This window comes from Carcharhinus amblyrhynchos, chromosome 13 (assembly GCF_965287045.1).
Source record: "Carcharhinus amblyrhynchos chromosome 13, sCarAmb.v2.hapA, whole genome shotgun sequence".
Lineage (NCBI taxonomy): Eukaryota > Metazoa > Chordata > Chondrichthyes > Carcharhiniformes > Carcharhinidae > Carcharhinus > Carcharhinus amblyrhynchos.
In genome coordinates this window covers 10753877-10780160 of record NC_137336.1, presented here as the reverse complement: position 1 = coordinate 10780160, position 26284 = coordinate 10753877, and the positions used below count along the sequence as shown (strand labels likewise).

Sequence of the window (26284 nt, the reverse complement as noted above, 5' to 3'; positions counted from 1 at the left end):
CTTTTATAGAGATCTATAAAATAATGAGGGCATAGATCAGCTAGATAGTCAATATCTTTTCCCAAAGATAGGGGAGTCTAAAACTAGAGGGCATAGGTTTAAGGTGAGAGGGGAGAGATACAAAAGTGTCCAGAGGGACAATTCTTTCACACAGGTGAGTGGCTGGAACAAGCTGTAATTGGGATTAGCTTAGGGGTTTTAAAAAAAAGTGCAGCATGGACAAGTTGGGCCAAGGGGCGTTTTTCCATGCTGTAAACGTCAATGACTCTATGATTGTTTGCTGAATAGTGGTAACTGATGTTTCAGGTGATTTTGTGGTTTTGGGCATAGCTCTTGGTCTGAAAGCTGAAGCAAAAGTGTATTAATAGGTGCATAAGGTTTACATGCATATGCAAAATTAGTGGTTTAGTTGAATATGTGTGCACACTATGCTATTATTTGAAACTTAATTGTGCAGCAATGCCCTGATTCCAGATGTTCAAGGTCTGCCAAGATAATGATTGTAAAATTAAACCGGAAAACAAAAGGAATAGAGAAGGTCATTTTTCCGCTTCAGGTCATTCTGTGTTTGTTAAATTACTGCAATGGCTAAACCCACAGTACCATGTATCTTTATGTTGCCAGTTATTTTTCATCAACCTGCTTAAAAATAAGCAAATTCAAAAAATTCAATTTAAAAATAATCAATAATAAAGTTTTTTTTCCCTGGGAACGAACATGTTTATGTGTATCCATCCTGTGTTTTCGAATTCTACCAGAATAATGACCTTTTTATCAAAGCCTTATTGCATTTGAGTCATCCAGATGCATTTACGTTTTATTGATGGGAGTGATCTCATTCAGAGTACATCTCGCCCCAGTATTATATTACAGAAATGAGCTTCCAATTGGAACTGAAAATTTGCTGTCAATTTAGTAGGGTGGAAACTGCCAATAAATATATTGTAACCTTTTTTCTACATTCCTAAGAAGGATTTACCTCATTAAAAGTTGAATGACTACACGTAAGTGTCAAATATAATATATGCCGTTTAAAATTTTTCTTAAATGTTTCCCCGATGCTTTGTTCTGTCATGTTATCCATTTGAGTGTTGAACAAAACAACATAGCCATCTAACAAAGTATATGGGAAGTAACAAAAGTACATATGATCTATCAAATTTGCTCTTTCCATATATTTTGCAGCCCACCTATGTTAACAATGTTCATTGCCACGCTGTACCACACACACACACACACACACACACACACACACACACACACACACACACACACACACACACACACACACACACACACACACACCTCTCCTCCTTTCTCTAACCAGGATGGTAGCTTATTTGATTCTCAATCCGTTGACCTTAACTAATGATCTGGAGACATAAATTCAAAACCCATCGTGATATCTGTGGAATTAAAATTCAGTTAATCAGGTAAACTTGGAATTAATGTCTTTACTGATAGCCATGGGATATTGGCTTGTCACTTAAAGAAAACAATCCCCATCTGGTTAACTAATGCAACAAAAACAGAAAATTCTGCAACATCTCAGCAGGTCTGACAGCATCTGTGGAGAGAGAACAGAACTAACACTTTGAGTCTGAATGACTCATAGACATGATAGTTGTGTGGCCAATCTAGTTAAGTTTTCGGTCACTGGTATCCCCAGGGTGTTGATGGCCTCCCCCACAGGCAGGACAGACCCACCAGTGATGATAAGAACAAGTGCTGGAAAATCTCAGCAAGTCTGACAGCATCTGTGGAGAGAGAACAGAGCTGATGTTTCAAGTCTGGATGACCCATAATCAGAACTGATGACAGTTGAAAATGAGATGTATGCTGTTGTGGTTGGGGGTTTGTAATGGATATTTGTGGGCAGTCTGTCACGAGAAGCGGAGGCAGAGAGGTCAAGAAGTGAAATCAATACACTTGTCCAAGTCCAGACGAGAGCATGAAGCAGCACTGAAACAGTCGTCGATCTGCCAATAGAAGAGTTGTCGGAGGCCGGGGCTAAGACTGGAACAAGGAATGTTCCACATAGCCCATAAAGTGACAGGCAAAACTAGGACCCATACTGGTACCCATTACCACATCAGTGATGGCAGTACAGTTGTATATAGATAGGAAAGAGTGACACTGTGAGTTCCCATCATGATGTATGAAGTCAATGTTGTCTTCTGGCATCAGGTCTGAAATAGTCAAGGAAATCTCCTGTCTCCCTCAGTTGATGAATTAGTACTCCTGAATGTTGAACAGCATTTGGAAGAAGTACTGAAGATAAAAGGGCATAATTTGTACTCTGATTGAGAGACTTCTGTGTCCCTGACCAAGGCTGACTCAGTAGCGTCGCTGCAACCGAACTGGCAGAATCCTAAAGAACATGGCTACCAAACTGGCCTGACTCAGGTGACAAGTCAACTAACACGAAGCACAAACCTACTTGCCCTCATCCGCATCAAACTATCTGTCACCAATCCATTCATACAGGACAGCTTTGGTAGAAGTGATCACCATGTAATCTTATGGAAGCAAAGTCCAGTCTTCACACTGAGGATAGCAACCCCACCATTGTGTTATGTAATGCTACCACTTTGCTAAATGGGATAGATTTGCAGCAGTTCAAAACTAAATATATGATGAACTTTGGTTTATCAGCAGCAGCAGAATTGTATTCATAATCTGTAACTGTATGATTGGCATTTCCCTCAATTACAATACACCAGAGGATCAGCCTGGTTTAATGAAAAGTGTAGATGATGAGCATACCAGGAGTAGCACAAATTTTACCCAAAAATGAGATGCCAGTTTAGTAAAACTACAACAAGGGAGACACACACATTTACACACACACACACACACACACACACACACGCTAAACAATGGAAATCATATGCTGTAGTCAAAGCCAATGGATCCCACAGCCAATGGATCAGACCAAAGCTCTGTAGTCCTTCCGCATCCAGTAGTGAATGGGTTAACAAACAAATAACAGGAAGAGACAAGGTTAGTGTTGTCAGCCATTTTCAGCTGGAAGTGCTGAGTAGATGATCAGTACAGCATTCTCCCGAAGACCTCAGATAATAGAAGCCATTTTTCAGCCAATATGATTGACAATGTATAATATCAAGAAATGGATGAGTGCACTGAATACAGGAAAGGCAATGAGCTCCAACAACATCCTGGCTAAGATGCTGAAAATTTGTCCCCCAGATCTAACCATGCTTGTAGTCAAGCTTTTCCAATACAGCTGCAATCCTGGCATCGACTGATACCGTGGAAGATTGCACAAGAATGGTCCTTCGAGAAAACAAGACAAATCCAATCTGATCAATTGTCACTCCATCAGTCGTCTTTCAACCATCAGCAAACTGATGAAGGCATTGTTAACAGTGCTATCAAGCAGCAGTTACTTATCAATAACTTGCTCTAATGCTCAACTTAGTTTCAGACCATTTTGACTTCAGACTTTGTTACTGGTTTGGTCCAAGCATAGACAAAAAGTTGAATTCCAACTTTCAGGTGAGATGAGAGTGACTAACCTTGACATTAAGGCAGCATTTGACTGAGAATGACATCAAGGAATACTAGTAAAATTGAATTTGATGGAAATTAGAAAATATTTTGACATGGCTGGATCATATCTTGTGCAAAGGAAGATGTTTATTGGAGGCTAACCCTCTGAATGGGAGGATATTGTTGTAGGAGTTTCTCAGCAAAGTACCTTAAGCCTAATAATCTTCAACTGCTTCATCAGTGATCTGCCCTGCATCATGAACCCAGCAGTGGGAATATTTGTTGATGGTTGTAGAGTGTTCATTTTTATCAGGTAATTAAGCAGTCTATGTTTGCATGAAACAAGACCTTGGACAGCTTGTGGGCTTGAACTGATATAAGGAAAGTAATAACTGCACCACACAAAAGTCAGGCAATGCCCATTTCCAACAGCAAAGGTTCTAATAACTCTGCTTTGACATTCAATGGTATTATAACCACGGAATCCCCACCATCAACATTGACCAGAAACTTAATAGGACTAACTTCAGCTTTTATAGCTATAGGAGCTGGTCAGAGGTGGGTATTCTAAATGAGTAACCGAGCCCTTGACTTCCCTGTGGCTTTCCTTGGTCTATAAGGCAGTAGTCAAGAGTGTAATGGAATACTCTCCATTTGCAGCTCCAACAACACTCAAGAAGCTCAAATGCAGCCCTCTTGATTGGCACCCTTTTACAACCTTAAATATTTGCTTTCTTCTCCACTGGCATATCATAGATGTGTACTATCTACAGGATGCATTTCAACAACTTTCAAAGATTTCTTGGACAAAATCTTCCAAATGCATAACCTCCACTGCCTTACAGGGGGTGGAGTGCAGACACATGCAGAAACTACCACAAGTTTCCCTCCCAAGTTACACACCACCTTAACTTGGAAATATATTGCCATTTCTCCACCATTACTTGGTCGGAAGTCTGGAACACCCCACCTACCAACACTAAAATAAAAACAAAATACTGTGAAGCTGGAATTTGAAACAAAAACAGAAAATGCTGGAAAATCTCAGCAGGTCTGACAGCATCTGTGGAGAGAAATTAGAACCACGTTTCGAGTTAAGATGACCCTTTGGGCCCAATTTTGTCAAAACGGGCGCGAAATCACGGTAAATTCGGGTGTCGGGCCTGCAACGCAATCTGCACCCGAAACCGGGCAGATCACGCCTTTACCAACACCCGATTTGGGCGTGAGTCCAATCCGTGCCCCAATTGGGCGGCACGACGATTTAAATGTATTAGCATGCATTTAAATTGACTTAATGAACCGCGCGCCCAACTCTACTGCCAAATCCCACTTTACCGTCTTTGGATCCGTTTCAGATCCGCGCTGTTACCAACCTGCAAAATAAAAATCCGAAGCGGATTCCTATTCTGCAGGGGGACCTCCAAAGCCCATCCTCCTCGAACACCCTTTGCAGACCCCCCGCTAACCACCCCGGCAGACCTGCGCACCTGTGATCCGAACCCCCTGGGAGGCAGAGACACACACACACACACACACATACACCCCACCCCCTCCGCGGTCAACACAGTAAGAAGTCACACAACACCAGGTTAAAGTCCTGTTGAAGTTTAACCTGGTGTTGTGAGACTACTTACTGCACTCGTTGGAGGGTCTGCAGCACCTTCCTGCCCTTCCACTGGCGTCTGGGGAAGGGCTCAGATGGATCTCTGGTTGGGGAGGGGGCTGGGCTCAGATGGATTTCTGGTTGAGGGGGGGAGCGGGGCAGCGGGCTCAGATGGATCTCTGGGGGTGGGGGTGGGGGGGGGAGGTGGAGATTCTCCCAAGTCCATCCTCCAAACCACTACCACCACCACCGTTTTGTCTTTCACACCCAGGCGTGCTGTTTCAATTTTTTTCGAACTGCGCATGTGCAGTTCAGAGCTCCGATCGTTCTGGCAGCGCGAATCAGATCCGGCACTTATACTCCGAATGGTAAAATCTGGCCCTTTGTCAAAGCTAAAGATAAGGAAAATAGGATGAGGGTTATACTGTAAAGTGAGGGGAAGGCTGTATTTAATAAGATTGGCATAGACAAAAAGACAAAGAAAATGTAAATAGTGGTGATAATGGCCAGGACTGGTGCTAATGGCATCCTTTAAGAGCTTAGAATGTCAAAGGACACCGGAGGAATGTGGCAGAGGGTCCTAGTGGGGTTTCATTTGTCCACTCTTTTCAAGAAATAGTAAGTAAAAGTAAGAATATGAAAAAAAAATTGATTTGTAAGATGAAAAGAAGAAATAAAATAAATGGAGTGGAGGAGAGTTCATGCTCTGTAGTTGTTAAACGTGATGTTCAGTTCAGAAGGCTATAAAGTGCTTAATCAGCAAATGAGGTACTATTCCTCAAGTTTACACTGGGCTTCACTGGAGCATTGCAACAGGCCAAGGGCAGACATCTGACTCATCTTCGGTTCCAACTCTGTTTCTCTCTCCACAAATGCTCAAAAATGCCAAAGAACCAAATGCCAAATAAGGAACAATTTTGGAAAATCTTCTCTGGTCCCTGAGGAAATTAAGCAAGCTAAAGGAAACAGCAATAATCCTTACTAGTTAAAATTGTAACATTGGTATATGCTGCATTTTTAAAAAATCTGTGAAGAGTAGATTTGTTGTAGCTCAGTCACCATGTGTTAACTACTTTGTAATTGCTATTGTGGATCAACTAGATTAAGAATTTACTGCCTTTATATAACATAGCATCTATGTTAACTTCTGATTGTTGCCTGGTGATGTGAAAATTTCCCTATTTTGGAATCTTTTCGACTGATCTTGCCGAAAGTTAGTCTGAGAAGACCATTATACCATTTCGAAATTATAAAAGCGTATCATTCTTAAATATAGTTTATTGCAACTAATGCCAGTAATTCTAAATTGAAAGGAATTCATAACTTTTAGAATTGATTTGATAATCTGGTTGTGTCACCAAATGTTTGTTCATTCACATTGCTTTTCACTTTGCAATGGAGTTAAAACAACTTTATAACTATATCCTAGAACTTACTATATATATATATATATATATATACACACTGTAAACTAATTATGCTGTACCTTATTTCAGGCATGTCTTCCATAAACAGTGCGTTGATCCCTGGTTGAATGAACATTGTACTTGCCCCATCTGCAAACTAAACATCCTGAAGGCCCTGGGATTGCTGATAGGGGTAAAACCAAGTTTTATTAATTATGTATACAGTTTTTATTAAAAGCTCCAACAATATGGTTAGCAGTTCTTCCTGAATTGCATTATGTGTACCTTCAACTCTTTAATTATATTGTCGCAGTACGATAGGTGAGCTGGCATAGTACAAAAGTGCGCAGGACTGAAGTATCCAGTCTCAGAAAAAAAAACTTGCCCCATAAATTTTTCATCATGTTCAGCAAGTTTATGATGGCTTAATGAATATGGTGCTTTTGTATTTGGCTAAGTTGTCTTATTAGTTCTATTGAGACACTCAGTACACAATTCAATGACCTCTTGTTAAATTTGTTTGCTGGCTTTGGCTGTCGGCTTGATGTACTAGCTCCACTTTCTTCAAGGATTAAGAGTTAAACCTCTGCTTATGGGCAAAGGGAAAACCCACATCAGCAAAGTCATTCAAAGTATGTGATTAGGTCATGATGGAACAGGTAACTAAATTTTGGTAAAGTTAAAGGCCTGGTAACCTGACACTCCCACAAAGATCTTGAGTTTTATAAAGGGAAATGTAGTTTCCACAGTTGAGACTGAGAAGAAGTAATTTATGACAAATAAGTAATAACTTTTATTGTGAATATCAGATTCCATAATTCATGTGTTTAGAGATATAACTTTTAATTTTAGGAATTTAGATAAATGGAAACATCTGAGAAATCGATAAGCAGCCCTAAAGGAAATGTAATTCAAATAGACCTGGAATAATTACAGTTTAAAAGATAATCTATGTTTATTTAATGAGGTCAGGGTTAGACGGGAGAAAGCTTAAAAATAGACCGTTTTGCTTTGTGCTTTTAGGAGGGGTAGGAAGTCTTCAGTTATTTTAATAAGGAATTTAGATTATTCATGCAGTTTCAAGACCAAAAAAACTAAAAGCAGCTTTGTAAATGAGGGTGTTCTTTGGTGGAACTAGGGAATTTGATGATATGAATTAATCATGTAGGAAAAGATAATTAAGTTATATTTGTTTCAAACATCCCAAATATGCCACCTTGCAGTAGAGATTGGCGGAAGTGGGATTAGGTAGATTCCTTTGTTTAGTTTATCTGCATGTATTTTTCTCATAGAAACAATCAAAGGCAGCTGACACTAATCTTGTTTAGTTTGCAGCTCACTTAGAAAGGAGGGCAAAGAAGATAAATGCTAACTAGACCTGCACCTTAAGCAGAAACAAATTCACACTTTATCGTTCATCATATGGAAAGTGGGTGGGAGCTCATACTCAATTTGGAGACCAAATTCATCACAGAAAAAGAAACCGGAGGATTTGCCTAGGTTGGATATAAGGAATAAATCTACAATGACCCTCATTGTGAAAATAAGCAGTTCAGTTTGGAGTGGGGCAGAGTGATAAATCTGCCAAGAGCTGTACAGCAGCAGTGGACCATGAGAATAGAGCTATTGGAAGCCAGTGATGTTTCTGCTTTTCTGTTTAAGTCACTGCGAGGAATTGCAAGTTAAGCTCAGACTTGCGCTGTGACATCCTAGGCCTTACAAGGCAGATGTGGAAGCATTTGGAGCGGTTCCCACAAAAGTGGATAACTTTCAAGGACTTGATCAGTAGCCAAAGACTTTGTGGGGAATTCATATGGAAAAGGGAAGTTTCAATCAAGGATTTTAGTCCAAAATATATGTGACAGCTTTTTTATAGTACTTTTCAAAGTAAATAATTATCCAAAACTGTTTATTTACTAGTACATGCTTTTTTTTTATAATACAGGAAAGTTGGATTTCGTTTAAAAACGTGAAATGTTATGGTGTAATTTCTTTCAGTTTATGACTGGATGTTTGAATTTCTCTTTAAATGATTATGGTCTCTGGAGATTCAAGACCACTTTGTTTGGGCCTTTCATCTCCATCAAGAAAGGTGTTGTTACTGGAAATTCCAGAATCAGTACAGTTCAAACCAGTACTAATTAGGAGGCTTGAGTTGAGACAATGTCAGTACCTCATCTAGAAATATTTTTAAAGCATTTTGCTTAATGATGTGTTTTTGAATAGTTAAATAAAACAGTTGATTGGTCCCTTGCAGCCAGATATGCATTGCACAGAGAATTCAACACTTGATGTGGAGAGATCGGTCAGAGGATCACCAGCCAATCAGAGATCCATGCCCATTGATGTGACTAGTGATGGTTCCATCAGTCTCGAACCACTTCGATTTCTAGGGAGCTCTCAGTTGGGTCAGGAAGAAGAATCTGTACCACGATCCAGGGAAATGAACGTCACCGTAACCAGTAAGATTTTCAGTAATCAGTAATGTCAGAAAGTTAAATTGCTGCTAAGAGAGGTAAAGTATAAATAGTATTGTTTTAAAGGGCAGGCCATTGCTTAATGTTGCCACCAACAATATTCTTATGCTGATGGTTTTATTTGTAAAGCAGGATGCGTACAGGGATATATGGGAACAATATTTCATCATTTCATTCCTAATACGTGGAACATTAATTTTCTAAACCAATTTTTGGGAGAAATATTTTTGCCATCTACTGTTATAACAAACGTGTCACCACACCAGTAAGCAGGGAGGCTTACCCACCCATTCACTGGTGTGCGACAACATGATTGAAGCTGCTGTTTTTTTAATGCCAAATTGTTTTAAAGTTTGCTGCCATCATGTGGCAGAAGATACCTTCCTGCATCTTAAATTAAAACAGCCCTGCCCTGAGCAGTCAGGATTTTGTAATGTTCCAGACAAAATTGCATCAATTTTGTTCTATTCCCCTCTTCTTTCTTTCTTTCCCTCCAAAAAACTATATTAAATTTCATGAGAGTTTAAAAAAAAGTTGGTGTATTTTAACCCAAAAAATGTTCATTAAATGTTATCTTTCGAAGAACCTTACAAAATTTGCGACATGAGTAAGAATAATGTGCAACTGTTAATTTTTTTTAAAAATGACACTTTATATTTTTATAGCTTTTGTATCAAAATTGTTTTCACCACTTTATGATGCTCCTAAAATGGATAAAACATAATGGATAAAATTGTGGCTAGCATGAAACAGCTGTTTACCTTGAAGTATTCATCTTCGATCAGGCTGAGATTTATTGATTTAATAATTGTGAAACACTTTACGATGTATCAATCATTGAAATGATCTATTGTACTGTTGGCATGCATCTACCTAGCTTCGGTGCCACTGCTCTAACACACTACCAGTTTTCTGCAACATCTTGCTTGCCTCATTGATCAAATCGCAAAACTGCTAACTGTGCAAGCTCAGAGTATAGGAAATAATGGTAAACTATTTGGGCCTTGTTGAGTACTTCTGAAATAAATGAATGGCTGGTTCTTACAAGTTACAAGCACTTCCTCTGTAAATTGCTTAATATACTTGTGTTACTTCATATAGTAATCTTATATAAGCAGAGGACACATATTTAAGGTAATTGGCAAAAGAACCAATGGGAATGTTTTGTATGCTATCATGATCTGAAATACTCTGACTGAAAGGATGACAGAAACAAGATTCAATAGTAACTTTCAGAAGGGAATTGAATAAATACTTAAAAAGTGAAAAAAAAATCACTACATGGAAAGTGCAGAAAGAGTGGAGCTAATTGTATAACTTTCAAAGAGCTGGCACAGGCACAATGGAGAGAATGGCTTCCTCCTGTATTTAAGGGTATGTATTCTTATTTGCAAAGATGCATAATGCTTGAAATGTTTTCTAAGTTATACAAAGGATGTTTTTATGAAGCGATTTTAACAAAGGGTAACTTTTAATTTGTGCGTTGAAATTACTGTCTTCCAGTCTTAATAGTTGTGTGCACTTTGCCTTGTTTAAAAAATAGATTTATTGTCAGCCAGCTTTTTCCAGTACTGTGCTTTAATGTTTACAATCATGTAGCCTTCTTTGTTTGAGTTTCTTCTGATAATTAGTTGCTAGTTAGAAAAAAGAGGAAGGGATTGACCATGAGACAAAGGACATGATTTTGTTTTTTAGGTCAGAACCCGATGTTGGGATCAAATGTGGTTTCTGGCCCTGCGTCATGTCAGGAACATAACCCAATATCAATTATGTTGTATTGTCCAATTAGTGCCCATTGGGCATGCTCACTGACCAGTTAAGGATAGCAGGAAGGCTCTGAAAGATAAAGGGCCTTCCAAAATTGAAGGAGCTGCAACCTTTCATTTCAGGTAAGGCAGAGAAAAGGCACCCCCATTTTGAGCTGCTCTCTCAGCACTTTTAACATATTTCAAATTAAAAAGGGCTTTAACTTTCAGACCATCGTTGTGGAGGGGGAACCTTTCATGGCCAATTAGGTATGGCAGCTGCAAGGAGACCTCAGAATGATCTTGAAGCATTAGCTGGCCCAGATCTGCTGCCAAGAAGCTGCTTCCAGGCATCTGCTGTGCTTCGAACCCCAGAGAGGACCTATACACTGACAGGAGGGCTTTAATTGGTCTTTCAATTGATTTAGCAGGGCATCTGATGCTTGCAAGCAAGCGACTGTTCCTCACCTGTCCCAGCCTCCAGGAAAAGGCCGGAAAGTCAGGATAATGACAGGGAATTGGGAATTTCTGCATTTACTTGCCTCCACTACCACTCTGATATCATGGCCAAATCTTGCCCAAGATTTTTCACGTCTCTTTAGATATATTGAACTCAATTTTAATTGGTGATTTTTATTTAGAAAATGTGCAGCTCATCTCTTGGTTGTTGTGTTTGATACTGAAGCGTATAGTACGTCGATAGTGATCAAAGTAAATTTGTTATCTTTTTCCAAGTCCAACTTTGAAAAGCGTTTTTTAAAATTACAAATTAATCAAAACAAAACATCAGGCACAATAGGAAAATAACTGACTTTTATTTCCAAAAATTGACATCTGGCCTAAATCTTATAACCTTCCTCTCATAAAATCAGACACTCAAGATCAACAGATGACAATCTTCCTTGTTAAATTTGCACCTTCAACATAAGATTGTTGAATCTTCTCAATAGGAATAAATCAGTACAGTTTACTTGGTGTATATCTAGATCTAAAGTGTCATATCCATTTTGAGGAAGTGGTAAGTTTACTGCCATTTAATTTAGTTACAATTTCACTACTAAACTTCTGATTTAAAGACGAATGATGTGAAGGGGTTGCCACGTTGTGGTTAAAGTTGACCACTGGAAACTGAGTGAATTGTTGTCAAACCACTCAAATTGATAATATCTTCCACACTGACCAAAATAGCTAAGTTGCGGCTCTACCTTCATGACTCAAGCGGGAGAGAGAGCAAGTGGTGAGCATTGTTGTATCCTGGTCTCAAAGTATCATCATTGATCTCCACACTTTTCTGGTGATCCATTTGCTTTATATCATGTTGTTGTAAAATGAATTGAGAGACTGTTAACTCACTTACATGTAAGATACTTCCTGTCAAACTTCACTTTTGTTCTGAATCATTTGACCTGTGCAAATTGATAACTATCAATATAGATAAAAGGAATACAGGAAACGGAAAAATGTCAAGAGTTGTATGCAAGTTACATCTGTGTACTACCAGTGAATATAATTGATACCAAGTTATTAAGATTAGAAAACTATTCCACAACTTTTTTGAAGAATTGTTTGTAAATTAATCTTTTAAAAAACAGCTCTACATATTTTCAAAAACTGTGCTGGTTAGTGAAGAGCTACCCAGCCAAAACCTATCTTCCTGCAGTAGATCAATGGTCCTGCAGGTCAAGGCTCTTTGAGTAGGTATTTTAGAATGTGGTCAGAGTTTCTCTCACTACCACCCTCTGAGGTTGAAGTTCTAGGTTCCTACTGCTCTCTGGGTGGGAAAAATTGATTCCTCATTTCCCTTTCATGTTTCTACCAATTTCTTTAAAGCTATGCACCCTGATTTTTGAACCCTCGGCTACGACAAATAGGCCATTCCTCTTTACTCTGTCTAGGCCCCTACTAATTTTATGCACTTCAATTAAGACATCTTCTCAGCCTCCTCTGTTTCAAGAAAAACAACCCCAGCCTATTCAATCCTTCTTCATAACCCAAGCAGCAACTGAGCTTGTTGCTCTCTGTGGCCTAGTCCTGCACAGTCATATGGTTTTTTTTCTGACATTAATCAAACACCGAAAAACTCCAGGGGAAAACAGTAAAATAACCAAACTGCATTAACTCAGATTAAACGAAACACTCCAGCAATGAAGATCAATTATGCTGCTTCAGCGTCAACGTATGGGCTGTCAGTTATAGGCAAAGCAGCACCAGGTAAATAGAACTAATTTTTTTTTAAAAAAAATCCTGCACAAGAAACATGGCGTAAATACATTTCTTAAAGGCACAGTCTTGTCACAATACCAAGATCTAGGCCATTAATGTACATCAGGAAAAGCAAGGGTCCTGAAGAGCACCACTATAGACTTTACTCCAGCCCTAAAAATATCCATTGATCATTACACTGTGCTTCCTATTCTTTAGCTAATTTTGTATCCACGTTACTGTCCCTTTTATTCCATGTTTTATTCCACTTTTCTCTCTAGTGACTTGTATAGCACTGTATTGAACATCCTCTTAAGTCTCCTCTGCATCCTCTACCGTAATGTGATGACTGGAACTGTATGTAGTACTCAAGCTGTGATCTACCTAACCACTTCTAACGCAACTTAACTGTTCTTCTATGCTGTGGCTATGTGCCTTCCTAACCTTATGGACCTTTTCTATCCTACAATCTTTTACGAATCTATGGACATGTACTCCAAAATCCCTCTGTTCCCTCACGTTGCTCAGTATCTTCCATTTATTATGTATTCTCTTCCCTTATTACACCTCACACATTTCACTTCTCTGCTCAATTAACCTGATCACCTTGAACTTACTGCAATCTAAAGCTTTCCTCCTTACTAGCAACCACATGGCCATTTTTCATATCATTTGCAAACTTCTTTATCTTTCTAAACTCTACATTCGAGTTTAGTAACATAAACAAAGAAAAGCAAGGAACCAAGTACTGAACCATGTACAAGCCCCAAGAGCAACAAACAGCCTTCCAGCTGCATAAACAACCTTCTCTTATTACCCTTTGCATCTTTCATCTTTTCACAAAACCTGTTTTAGGTCAGAAAGCTTTTAACCTTTTGACCGGCCTTGCATGTAGGACCTTGTCAAAACACTTGCTAAAATTTATATAGACCACATCTACTGTATTGCCCAAAAAATCCAACTTAGTATCTCCCCAAAAAATCCATTACTATTAATCAAACATAACCTTTACTTCACAAATCCTTACTGAGTTTAATTGATTAATCTATGTCTCCTCGTTTTTTGCTCCCTCTGCCAACTTAAATGTATCATCCCTATTTACTCCATCTCAGTCCTTCATAATGCCGTTTTAAATTAAAGTTTGTGCTATCCCTCTAGATTGATTCCAATAATTTGCCCATAACCAAATTTAACCTAACTGGAATATAATCCAGTTCTGGTTACCCTGTATTTTTTTAAAAAAGTTATAAAGTTGGTCACTGAGCTCCTGACCTTCTTGTATCCTTTGTTCAAACATAATAAAACAGCTGAACTCCAGAGAGGAGGTGAGAGTGACTCCCTTGACATAAACACAGCATTTGCCCAAGTATGGCATCAAGGAGCCTGTACAGAACTGAAGTCACTGGGAATCGGGGAAAAATCCTATGCTTGGTGGAGTCATATCTGGCACAAAGGAAAATGGTTGTGGCTGTTGGAGGTCAATCATCTCAGTTCTGTTACAACAGGAGTTCCCTAGGGTACTGTCTTAGACTCAACCATCTTCAGCTGCTTCATCAATGACCTTCCTTCCAGCATAATGTCAGAAGTAGGGATATTCGTTGATAACTATACAAATGTTCAGTAACATTCATGGCTCATCAGATACTGAAGCAATCCATGTCCAAATGCAGCAAGATCTTGACAATATCCAGACTTGGATTGACAAATGGCAAGTAACATTTTGTGCCAGACAATGACCATCAACAAGAGGGAATCTAACCTTTGCCCCTCAACATTCAATGGCATTACCATCACTGAATCCCCCACTCTCAACATCCTGCGGATTACTATATATCAGAAAATGAATTGGACTAGTCATATAAATACTGTGGCAACAAGAGTTGATCAAAGGCTCGGAATCCTGCGACTTGTAACTCAACTCCTGACTCCCCAAAGTCCGTCAATCTACAAGTCAGAAGTCAGGAGTGTGAAGCAGTACTCTCCACTTGTCCGAATCAGTGCAGCTCCAACAACACTGAAGAAGCTCAATACCATCCAGGTCAAAGCAGCCTGCTTGACCATACCCCTTCCACAAACATTCAATCCTCCACCACCAACAAACGGTGGCTACAGTGTGTACCATCTACAAGATGCACAGCAGAAATTCACCAAGGCTTGCTTAGGCAGTACCTTCCAAACCCACAACCAATACCATTTACAAGGACAAACTTGGAAAGATATTGCCGTTCCTTCACTGTTTCTGGGTCAAATCCTGGAACTCGCTCCTGTACAGCACTGTGGGTATGCCTATACCTCAGGAACTGCAGCATTTCAAGAAAGTAGCTCATCATCATCATCTCAAAGGCAACTAGGAATGGGCAATAAATGTTGGTCAAGCCAGCAATGCCCATACCCTGTAAATTAATTTTAAGAAGTCCTTCTATTATCTAGCATGACTCCTCTGGCCAGGGAAATTTAAAACCTGACGGCCAGAAGTTCAACAATTTCCGCTTTTGATTTTTTTTAACGACCTGGGATAAAGCATCTGGACGAGAGAACGTGTCTGTTTTCAAAGGCATCAAACCTTTTAACACATTTTATGGTGTTCATTCCATCCAATATTTTACACTCTTCCTTAACTGTGACATCATTTATTTTTGTGACAACAACTGCATTTATCATGTGCAATAAGAGTTATCAGCTGGAGCAATGTGGAGAAAATGCCATGAGCTGCAGCATCTGGATTTCAGAGCTTCAGCAGTAGGCGGCATCACTGTGACAGACACGTGAGTTTGAGTTTTGTAGATAGCATGATAATTTATAAAGGTGCTCACCCCGCAGCTTAAAGGGATTCAAGGAGATAGGGAATGGGCAACTGTCAGACAGTCAAAAAGCATCAGGCAGGAGGCGAAGAGTCTCTTGAGTGCATTGCACTCTCCAGCCAGTAGTCTATCCTGAAAACAGTGAGAGTGATAGTCCTCTAGAGTGTAAGCTAGAGTTTAATCCATGAAACCATGACTTCCTCAAATGTAGAGAGGCAGTAGTGATGGAGGAGTCAGTGTTAAGGAAACTGACCAGCATTTCTGTGGCCACAGCTGTGAATCCAAGATGGAATGTTGTCTCACTGTGCCAGGATCAAGGATGTCATTGAGCAGGGTAAGGAGGTGGGAGGTCAGCATAGTCATTTGGCACTTGCCTCCCCTGTTCTGGTAAAATCCCAGCTGCGGTGTGGAGGCCCTTAAGTAGCCATTTGCTGGCAAACAGGCCACCTCATATCCTCCCTGATACTGGTAAGGCTCTTTCCCACTCTCTGTATTCAGGAGAATTTTCTACTTCAGTATATTTCCAGTGCAATGAGGAAGGAGACGTTGCTAGAAACTCTTGACATGGGGCTTATGTTCATTATCTGCTGCTTGCAGGCTAAAATTGGTACCAATAGAGCAACTGACACTTAACCAATGTCAAGTTATAGCTATTTGCTGAGATTTGGTATATTGTCACATTTCTGTACATAATTGCTATATAATTCCCCTGCGTTTGAGGCAACAAAGTCATTTATAGTTAGTTAAGTACATTTTAGTTTTGATTGAAATGTGAATGGATTTAGTTGGGTTTGTTGCTCACCAAGTGCATTTCTGTAGTATTTGTAGCATCATTGTATATTGAGAGTATTAATTAAAATGTTGCAATGTGGTGGTGGTTGATCAATGCAATTTTTCAAGAATGTGAATCTTTTACATATTCACTTTTAATCTTTTTGTGAGTGACAAGCATTGTCTAGGCATGTTTCCAACATCAACGTGGCTTGAGGTGTGCTTCCACAGGCTTTAGTAACCTTCCTGTATTTTGCTTTATCCTTTACTCTTAACCCAAAATTGAGTGTCAGTTGGCAATTTGACTATGTGGAATCCAGCTTGCCTGATGCTGATATCTATTGCATGTAACTGTGTATGTACATGCAACAGTTTTCACTTGAAGTTGTTTATGATCAGAAACAGGAACCTGTTTCTCATCTGTGTGTTTGTGACTACTAAATTGGCAGTGGATAGAGGATTGGTTGTCTAATAGGAGGCAGAGAGTTGGTATCAATGGGTGCTATTCTGATTGGCGGTTCGTGACTAGTGGAGTGCCGCAGGGATCGGTGCTGGGGCCTCAGCTATTTACCATTTATATAGACGATCTGGAGGAGGGGGCTGAGTGTAGGGTGACGAAATTTGCTGATGACACAAAGATGAGTGGAAAAGCAAATTGCGCGGAGGGTGTGGAAAGTCTGCAGAGGGATCTGAATAGGCTGAGCGAGTGGGCGAGGACCTGGCAGATGGAGTATAATGTTAGCAAGTGTGAGGTTATCCACTTTGGCAGAAATAATAGTAGAAGGGATTACTATTTAAAGGGCGAAAAGCTACAGCATGCCACGGTGCAGAGGGACCTGGGGGTCCTTGTGCATGAGTCGCAAAAACCCAGTCTGCAGGTGCAGCAGGTGATCAAGAAGGCGAATGGGATGCTGGCCTTTATAACGAGGGGGATAGAATATAAAAGCAGGGAGGTCTTGCTGCAACTGTACAGGGCACTGGTGAGACCACAACTGGAGTACAGTGTGCAGTTTTGGTCGCCGCACTTGCGCAAGGATATTTTGGCCTTGGAGGGAGTGCAGAGGAGGTTCACTAGGCTGATACCGGAGATGAGGGGATTGGACTATGAAGAGAGACTAAATAGACTGGGTCTGTACTCGTTGGAGTTTAGAAGGATGAGGGGGGGATCTTATAGAGATATATAAGATAATGAAAGGGATGGATAGGGTAGAGGTAGAGAGATTCTTCCCGCTTAGAAAGGATAGCAGGACTAGAGGGCACAGCCTCAAGATAAGGGGGGTGCCGTTTAGATCGGAGTTGAGGAGGAATTTCTTCACTCAAAGTGGTGAATCTCTGGAATTCTCTGCCCATTGAAGTGGTGGAGGCTACCTCGCTAAATATATTTAAGTCACGGGTAGATAGGTTTTTGACAGACAAGGGAATTAAGGGTTATGGGGAGAGGGCGGGAATGTGGAACTGATCCACTTCAGATCAGCCATGATCTTACTGAATGGCGGGGCAGGCTCGAAGGGCTAGATGGCCTACTCCTGCTCCTATTTCTTATGTTCTTATGTTCTTAAAGTCCTAGCTGTGACTGTTTAATTTTAGGATAGACTGAAAATGGAGACATTGCAACTTATTCATTTACCTGCTGACTCAAGAAGACATCTAACTGATACTTTTTTCTAAAGATATCACATTAGGATGTGTTGAACAATATATTCATAACTTTAGTAACTTCATCCAAATCTGCCCCTGCCCCAGTTCATCTGCTCCTGGAAACCCATGCTTTTGTTGCCTCTAGACTTGACTGACCTCAAACAGTCCTGTCTGGCCTCTCACATTTTACCGTCTTGAGGTCATTCAAAATTTGCTCTCTGTGAGTTTACCTGCACCAAGCTTGTTCACTTATCCCCCTTGTGTGTTGACTCCCTTTCGAAGAACAACAATATTCTAAAATTCTCTTTAAAACAGAAGTAATATACTACAAATGTTGAAAATGGGAAACATGGCATACTGGTAATGTAACCGGACTGGTAATCCAGAGGCCCATTCTGCAGACTTGGGTTTAAATCCCACCATAGCAGCTAGTTGAATTTAAGTTTAATTAATAAATTTAGAATTTAAAACTAGTCTGAGTTGCTGGATATGCCAGCAGGTCAGTCAGCTAATTAGCTTAGCCTTTTTGTTTTTAAGTATTGCATTTTGTAAAATATATAAACTTGGGAATAGTTTCAAATGGTAACATTTAAAATTGTTCACCATTGAATATTTTCGGGAGGATGTAAAGTAAGACCATTATTTCCAAATCATGTGCACTTTTTGATGCCTGTCAATCTCACTTGCCATTTCCTCACACTGCACTGTCATTGATTCTGCTTTACTGTCTGGTCCATGTTTTCCAAGACACACTCACTTGTGCTGCCACCACTGCTGCTGTGTAGAGGAATCACATCATTTTTCTCATTCTTCCCAGTGTGATTTACCTTTCCTTTATTAACAGAAGAATGGCTTATTATCGCAAGTTTTGGTGTGCTTAGTGCTCTCACTCTCTTCTACATGATAATCAAAGCAACCACAGGCACTGCAGCAGATGAGTAAGTATTCAACCAATTCCCTTTTTTTTTCAATTTTGTAAATCATGCTGTTTTCCAGGTGACATATCGAATTATGTGGATATGTGTAGCTTGTCTGGAGGTGTCCTGCATGTGCTCTCAGTGAGTGTTACAAGACAGGATTTCCTTCGTTTAACCAGTTGGCTACTTGACCTAAACTGCATTCACTCATTAATGTGCCAGGAAAACCCTGTTCAAAACCTACCTTATGTATTCAAAAAATCAATTCAAGATAAGTCCCATTTTAACTACTCAGAGATAATAACCACAACCATTATGAATCACAGTCATTTGTTCTGAATTTTACAAGTTGATGATGCAATTTATTACAGGACGTTTGTATCATGTGTTAATGGGACCAACTTAATTCTGTTGGATCCAATAAGAACTGATTCAGCAGTCAAGTCAAACTTCCTTTTGATTAGTGGTCTTTCATGTAGAGTTTACACATTTAATCCAGTCATAGATTTGGTAAAGATGTAAACTTGTATTCACGTCAACGTATATCTGCATACAAATTTGGTTTCACAATCAGTTTACAATCTGATTTATTTGTGCTATTTCAAATATTGGACAGAAGAACTCAGTCATGCAGGGATGGAGAGCAGGTTGGTGGATTAATGGCTACAGACAAGGAATGTCCAAAGCATTTCCTTGATTACGTTTTCCTGATTTGAAACTCAGCAAGAGTGATTAATTTAACTACCTGTGTTTAATCTTGGGTGGGCTTCTCCAGTGTAAGATGGCCAATAGATTTTCTGGATCAGACAAGAACTGCCATCGTTCATAACTATTTACTATCTCATTGCTTTAATATATTTGAGAAAAGTGAATGACTTAGCACCATAAAGTTGTAGAATATTGGCAACAATAAACCTCTGTTCTGCCCAGAAATATGTATTGTGTATTAGAGATGTAGGGGCTGATAATTGGCAAGTAACATTCAAGCCACACAAGTGTTAGTCAATGATCTCTTAACAGCAGAAAATCTAACTATCTCTCTTGAGATTCTCCACTGAATCCAACTTCCCTCCCCCAAATTCACTAACCCATTAGCACTGTGGCTACAAGACTAGAAAGGAAGCTGGGATTTTGGCATTGAGTAACACACCACCTGACCTCTGCCATGCTTGTCCATCATTTGCAAGGCACAGTCAGGAGTGTGATGGAACATTCTGCACCTGTATGATTGAGTGTAGCTCTAACAGTGCTCAAGCTTAACAGCATCCAGAAAAAAGCAACTTACATGATCAACACTCCATTCCCCACCTTAAACAACATTTCCTCTACCATTGGCACACAGACTAAGCAGCGTGTTCTAACTGCAGGATGCACTGCAGGAGCTCTCCAAGGCATTTTTGGCAGCACCTTTCAACCCTGTAACTTTTGTCATCTAGAAGGACAAGGGTAGCAGATGCATGGGAATGCCACCATCTGCAAGTTCTTCTAGTAACACCATTCTGACTTGCATACTTTCACTGTCGCTGGGTCAAAATCCTGGGGCTTCCTTTCTAACAGCATTGTGAACTGCAGTAGTTCAAGAAGGGAGCCTACCACTTTCTCAAGGGCAATTAGGGATAGGAAATTAATGCTGACCTTGTCAGTAACACACTCAACCCATGAATGAGTTTAAAAAATATATAGAAACAGCAGGAGACCGTTCAGCCCCTTTAGCCTGTCTGCCATTGAACAAGATCATGGCTAATCTGTACCTTAACTCCATCCACTTGCCATGTTTCCAAATTCTTTATACTTCTGGCTAGCAAAGTATCTTTCAATCTCAGATTTAAAGGTATTAATTGAGCTAGTATCTACTACTTTTTGTGAGAAAGTGTTCCACACTCTATCACTATTTGTATAAAGTGCTTCCTAACTTTTCTCTCAAATGACCTGGTTCTGATTTTAAGGTTTGTCCTCTTGTCCTAGGCTCCCCATCTATCCAATCAATTCCTTTCAAACCCCCACGGACCATAATCAATGCATGAAATGGTAAAATGGGGAGTAGGAGAGGAACACAAAGAATGCATCTTAGAGAGGCAGGGGAAGCAGCCAGCTTCCATCTCTGAAAATCCGTATAACCAGCAAGTAAGTTAAGTGCCAGTAGCCACGTTGGTACCTATAGGTCAAGGATCAGTTTATCAAATGTTTGAGATTGTTGACTTCCAAGAAATAAATTGCCCCAGCTAAATTAGAGCATACATTTAAACCATGTGTGACCACTAAAGAAATATTGGAGAAGGTTGGCATAACATGGAATTTCTGAGCGTTATTTACTCTTACATGTTTAACTAATAAATAACCTACAGGAATTAGGTTCATATTTTGAAATGATTTCAATGCAATTAGGGATACACACATTAAATGAACAGTATGATTCCCATTTTAGATATGAAAATGAAACAGCACAGTGGTGAAAGATTGGAAATGAAAGAAGATAATTGCACAGGTAAGTACCATCAGGCCAAGTACGTCAACAAGAGACTTTCACCATATCAATTTTAAAGGCGTTTGAATTTGGATGAGTACCTTTTCTGTAGGATACACTAAACCGCCATTATCAACTATCTTGTGTGGATTATACCATTGGGAGTATAGCAACTGGGCTATCCATTTCACCCTATCCCAATGTCGCCTTTACAGACTCTTGGAAACACCCCAGTAGAGAAAATATTTTCCATCTTAAATATATGTGAAAGGAAGTTGAACTCTTAGCAAAAGGAGATATTCCTTCTGTTATGGGAAACTTGCTAAAGTGCTTCAACCTGACTGACTTGGACTCACTCTGAGGTCTAGATATCCTTTAAAGAAAGATTTTCCAAAGTGTAACCTAGTGCTGGTTGAGAGGAACAGGACGTGTACATATCCAGCTGTGATTATAACTGTGCATAAGGATATTGTGCTTTTAAATTGGATGAAACAATAGATTTCATTGTTTGCTAGTACACTTTCCATTCCTTTTTCTTTTCACCTGTCAAGAGTTCTAGAACCTGTTTGAAACCAAGCACATGTAGGGCTGAATTTAATGGTCATGGTAGTGGACTCATCCACTGGTTGAAGAGCCGGTAGCAACCATTCCTTGGCCAATCTTTGCCAACTCTCCCCCATCTCAGAATTATTTAAAATAACAGGCACCTGCCTCATTAACAACAAGATTATCTACCTCAAGAACTGCCGGTTAATCTGAAACTGTCAACTCTTCAGTACTGGCAGCTTCACTGACTGCAATGACCACTCCTAGAACCTAGGAGCAGAAACATCACTGGAACCCTGGAGGAAAGATGGGTGAAGAAGGATGGCAGTGATCAGTCAAAGAGGCCCCAGCAGGGGCAGAGATGGGGCCTTTCCTCTTCCTATGCCCCTGGCAGGTCTCTCCATTGGCTATTGGTTGCCCAAATAGCAGAAATCCAAACTCCAGCTGCTGGCATGCACACCAGGGTTTACTTGACTGTTTATCCACATGGCTGGCCCCTGCCAGCCACTGCTAGAATATCAGTAACAATGGGATGAGGCTTTAAGTAGTCTGTGTGGCCACATGGATCTCATTTGGTCTCTGGGTGGGAAGGCCATCCTTGACCCTTCCCTCCCTGACTTAATCGGGGAACTGGGAAGGCAACAAGGTCTCCAGCCACATCTTCCCATCCCTTTTTACGTTCCCTCCTGCCCTCCTTGAGCCTTCCAGTTCACTACTGGAAGAACATTAAATTCTGCCTCTTGTCATTAAATTGACCTGAATAGCTTGATCGCTTGTTCATAAAATTTCTTTTTAAATTATCTGATTTATATCTTTGAATATAAAAATAGATTCTGTGCTACCCTGTTAAAATGCTGCTGAGGAAGGAATTTCTTCCTTCCTTCCTGACGAAGGAATTTCTGAAGAATTTCTTCAGCCAGAGAGTGGTGAATCTGTGGAACTCATTGCTGCAGAAGAGAACCTGTACCAGAATCTGGCTGTAATTTAAATATCTGAACCATTCTTGTCCTCTTCTCTCCCTCCACCAATTTCTGAGCATGAATCGGCTTCTTTTATTATTATGTTCAATGTATGACTGTCCAGTTTTAGGCCTGCCTCACAATACCAATAAACACTATTAATCCATCACCAGTGATTAGTGAGAAATTGCTCATAGATTGCATCTTTGTCACAAGTTATACATCTTCCATGCACTGAGATGTGGCAAATGGTACAGTAACATTCACCTATACAATTTAATTATCAATCCTACAGCAACAGCATTTAATTTGATTTTTTTTTAGAGATTGTGTACTTTTTTTCAATTCTACCTAGCCCCATTATTGCAATAAACTGTGACATATCAAGGGAAGCTCACAGTATGTGTGAGTAGGATTATTTGGGGATAGTTACTCCTAAGGCTGACAGGAGCCTGATCAAAATGGTGGGAATATCAAACAGAAACAACTGAGCAGGATAGTGGTAATGCTGGGCAAGAGTTCAGTGGTTTCCATGAAGCAAGCAAGATATTCACTTTTGGCTATTGACAAGAGAAGGCTGGTATTGGTGGCAACTGTTGAGTGAGAGATAAAGCAAGATATCAGTGTGTGTAGCTAATAGGAGATTAGGCAGAAATGAATGCTCTTTGGGCCAAAGTAACAACTGGGAGAAATACCTGTACCATTGTAATGCTTGTAGCAAATGTGCGCCAATTTTGGAGATGAAGCATTTTTATAATCTGTTCAAAGAAATGTTGATAGCTAGATAATTTGAGGGATTCTTTTGTTTATGGCCTTGTATTTGCAACATCCCAGCATTAAATTATGTACGTATTGCCTGTTTTACTTTCTTTTCAAAGTGCTGCAGCTATGCTGTAGTTAATGGCTCATTTCCTGGATTTTTCCATTAACCTGGGCATATCTGAAGGAGCATTTTTTTTAAAAATGCGCAGAATCTCAGAACTGGAACTCCTAATCTCCCTTTAGTCATTCCTCCTTTTTGCAATTTGTGTTATTAACAAGAAGAAAAATGCTTCAGATGTTGAAAATCTGGAAGAGATGCAGAAAATGCTGGAAATACTCGACAAGTCAAATCTGTCATCACCTGCTTGTTTCTTTCATTGTATTTCAGGGCCACTGGATCCCATTCATGCTTTGTCAGAATTTCAGTGTTTTTCTTCATCTTTACAAAACCATTCATATATGCTCTGAGACCCATATCCATCTTTTGTTTCTCATTTCTCATTTCCACGTCATTTCTCACATTATTGCTTCTTTTTGTCATTCCATTATTGTTACTTTCATTTAACCATCTCCAATCCCCCACCTAATCACAAACCATTCTATTTTTCTTCTCCCTGTACCCTTTCACTGGCTGTGCTGCTCCTCATTGGTAATAATTGATCATCGAACTGAAACACATAACCCCTCTCCTCCATCTCTACAAATGTTGCATGACCTGAGTACTTCTACCATTGTTTGTTTTCATTCATAATATCCCTAGCTTTAGTTTACTTTTTTTTACCCTTTTCTTATTTGTTCTCGGGATTTAGGTTATTTATTGCTTACCTGTGTCTGTCTTTCGAAGGTGGGGTTGGACCATCTTGAACCATTTTAGTCCACATGGTGAAGGTGTATCACAGTGCTGTTAGATAGGAAGTTCCAGGATTTTGACCCAACAACAGTAAAGAAACATCCATATATGTTCAAGCCATGACATACTTAGAGCTGAATGTGTTTTCTGAAACCATATGAAAGTGAAGTGAAAGTAATAACAATGACTTTATGTATTCCATTGAGAAGCCTGTTATTTTTCAACCACCTGGATAAACGCTTGGACCAGCAGTCCAAAGATGCGCACATTAGGTTGATTGGCCGTGTTAAATTTCCCCTTAGTGTCCGCGGATGCATAGGTTAAAGGGATTAGCGGGGTAAATTTGTAGGGTTATGGGAATAGGGCCTGGGGGGACATTGTTGTCAGTGCAGACTCGATGGGCCAAGTGGCCTCCTCCTGCGCTGTAGAGATTCTGTGATACCTTTGGAGAGAGAATTAGGCCATTAACCTGAACTGTTAATTGTTGCTCTTTCCACAGATGCTGCTAGACCTGCTGAGTATTTCCAGCACTTTGAGTTTTTATTTTGGATTTCTAACATCTGCAGTATGTTTCATTAGAAGAACACTGAACTTAAAGGTCACAGATCAAACTTCAGTACTACTCAGCTTTAAATTTAAAAATCAGAGGAAATATTGTGACTCTCTTTCACCTGTTGTGTATATTTGATTTGTAAATGTGAAAATCATCAACAGTTGATCAGAGATTTTTTTCATGCATTAAAATGCTCATGAAATTCCATGCGTTAGATTTACCACAAAAATGCAGTTTATAGCTTAAAAGACAATAACCGGAAAACATTGTCCATTGCCTATTGGAAAAAGAGATACTGGGCTTTTGTTGACCTCAAATTCACTGAAAACAAGTTGGTTTGAAAGGTATGCAAGTTCAGCCATACCTGGAAATTCCTTATAACAAAGCAAATATCTCTGCCATGTGACACTGTACACAATTACAATTAACTGGTCCAATACTGAAGCAAAATAACTCAGTTCCAATAAACATGATGCTCTGTTGAGGCAAGCAGGAGGAAATGAAATACAACTGATTCATCAGCAATGCAAATGCAATCCCTTTGGGACAAGTAGCATTAGGCTACCTAAAGATGAAAAGACAGACTTTAATTTCTCCAACTCAACTCACAATTCAAAGTGTTTTTCCTCTATTAATAGTCCTAGATCACATGGCTGTCTTCATCCAGGACATATGGCCCAATCCCAAGTGTTGACTGTTCAAAATAATGCCTTTAGATTTTTACAATCATCAAATCAGGCATAGTGGATTTCTGATTACAGTCTCTGCTGAAAGACCAGCTCTGAATTTTCTGATTGTTGTGCAGATAGTTATGATCAGAAAATTGTGCTAATATCTCTTGAGAAGGTACAGATAGTCGATACTACATATAAGTGTCAATTTAGGTTATGTGCTTAATGACTACACAACTTTTTGCTTTGGTGGTTAGAGTCGACCAACTGAGCCAAGCTGACATTAAAGTTGACACTTAAGATTTATTTAGCTATACAATGGCGCCACCATGAAGTAAATGCTATGAATTTTATAGGCAATTCGGGTGTGAATAAAATTAATTCTTGGTATCTGTATTCAAAT

At 39.6% G+C, this 26284-nt stretch overlaps 1 protein-coding gene across 3 annotated transcripts in view; it reads left to right on the top strand.

The window, feature by feature from the left end:
* LOC145351707 (E3 ubiquitin-protein ligase RNF130-like) overlaps positions 1–26284 on the top strand; it is a 184888-nt gene that overhangs the window by 137112 nt on the left and 21492 nt on the right. The window contains exons 5-8 of one of the 3 annotated variants that reach the window (XM_080201281.1): positions 6616–6718; positions 8783–8987; positions 19004–19097; positions 21502–21561. In XM_080201281.1, coding sequence (XP_080057407.1) covers positions 6616–6718; positions 8783–8987; positions 19004–19097; positions 21502–21529 — 430 coding nt within the window. In that variant the 3' untranslated portion in view covers positions 21530–21561. The remainder of the gene's footprint in view (positions 1–6615; positions 6719–8782; positions 8988–19003; positions 19098–21501; positions 21562–26284) is intronic. The other 2 variants (XM_080201282.1, XM_080201283.1) reach the window with 2 other exon arrangements.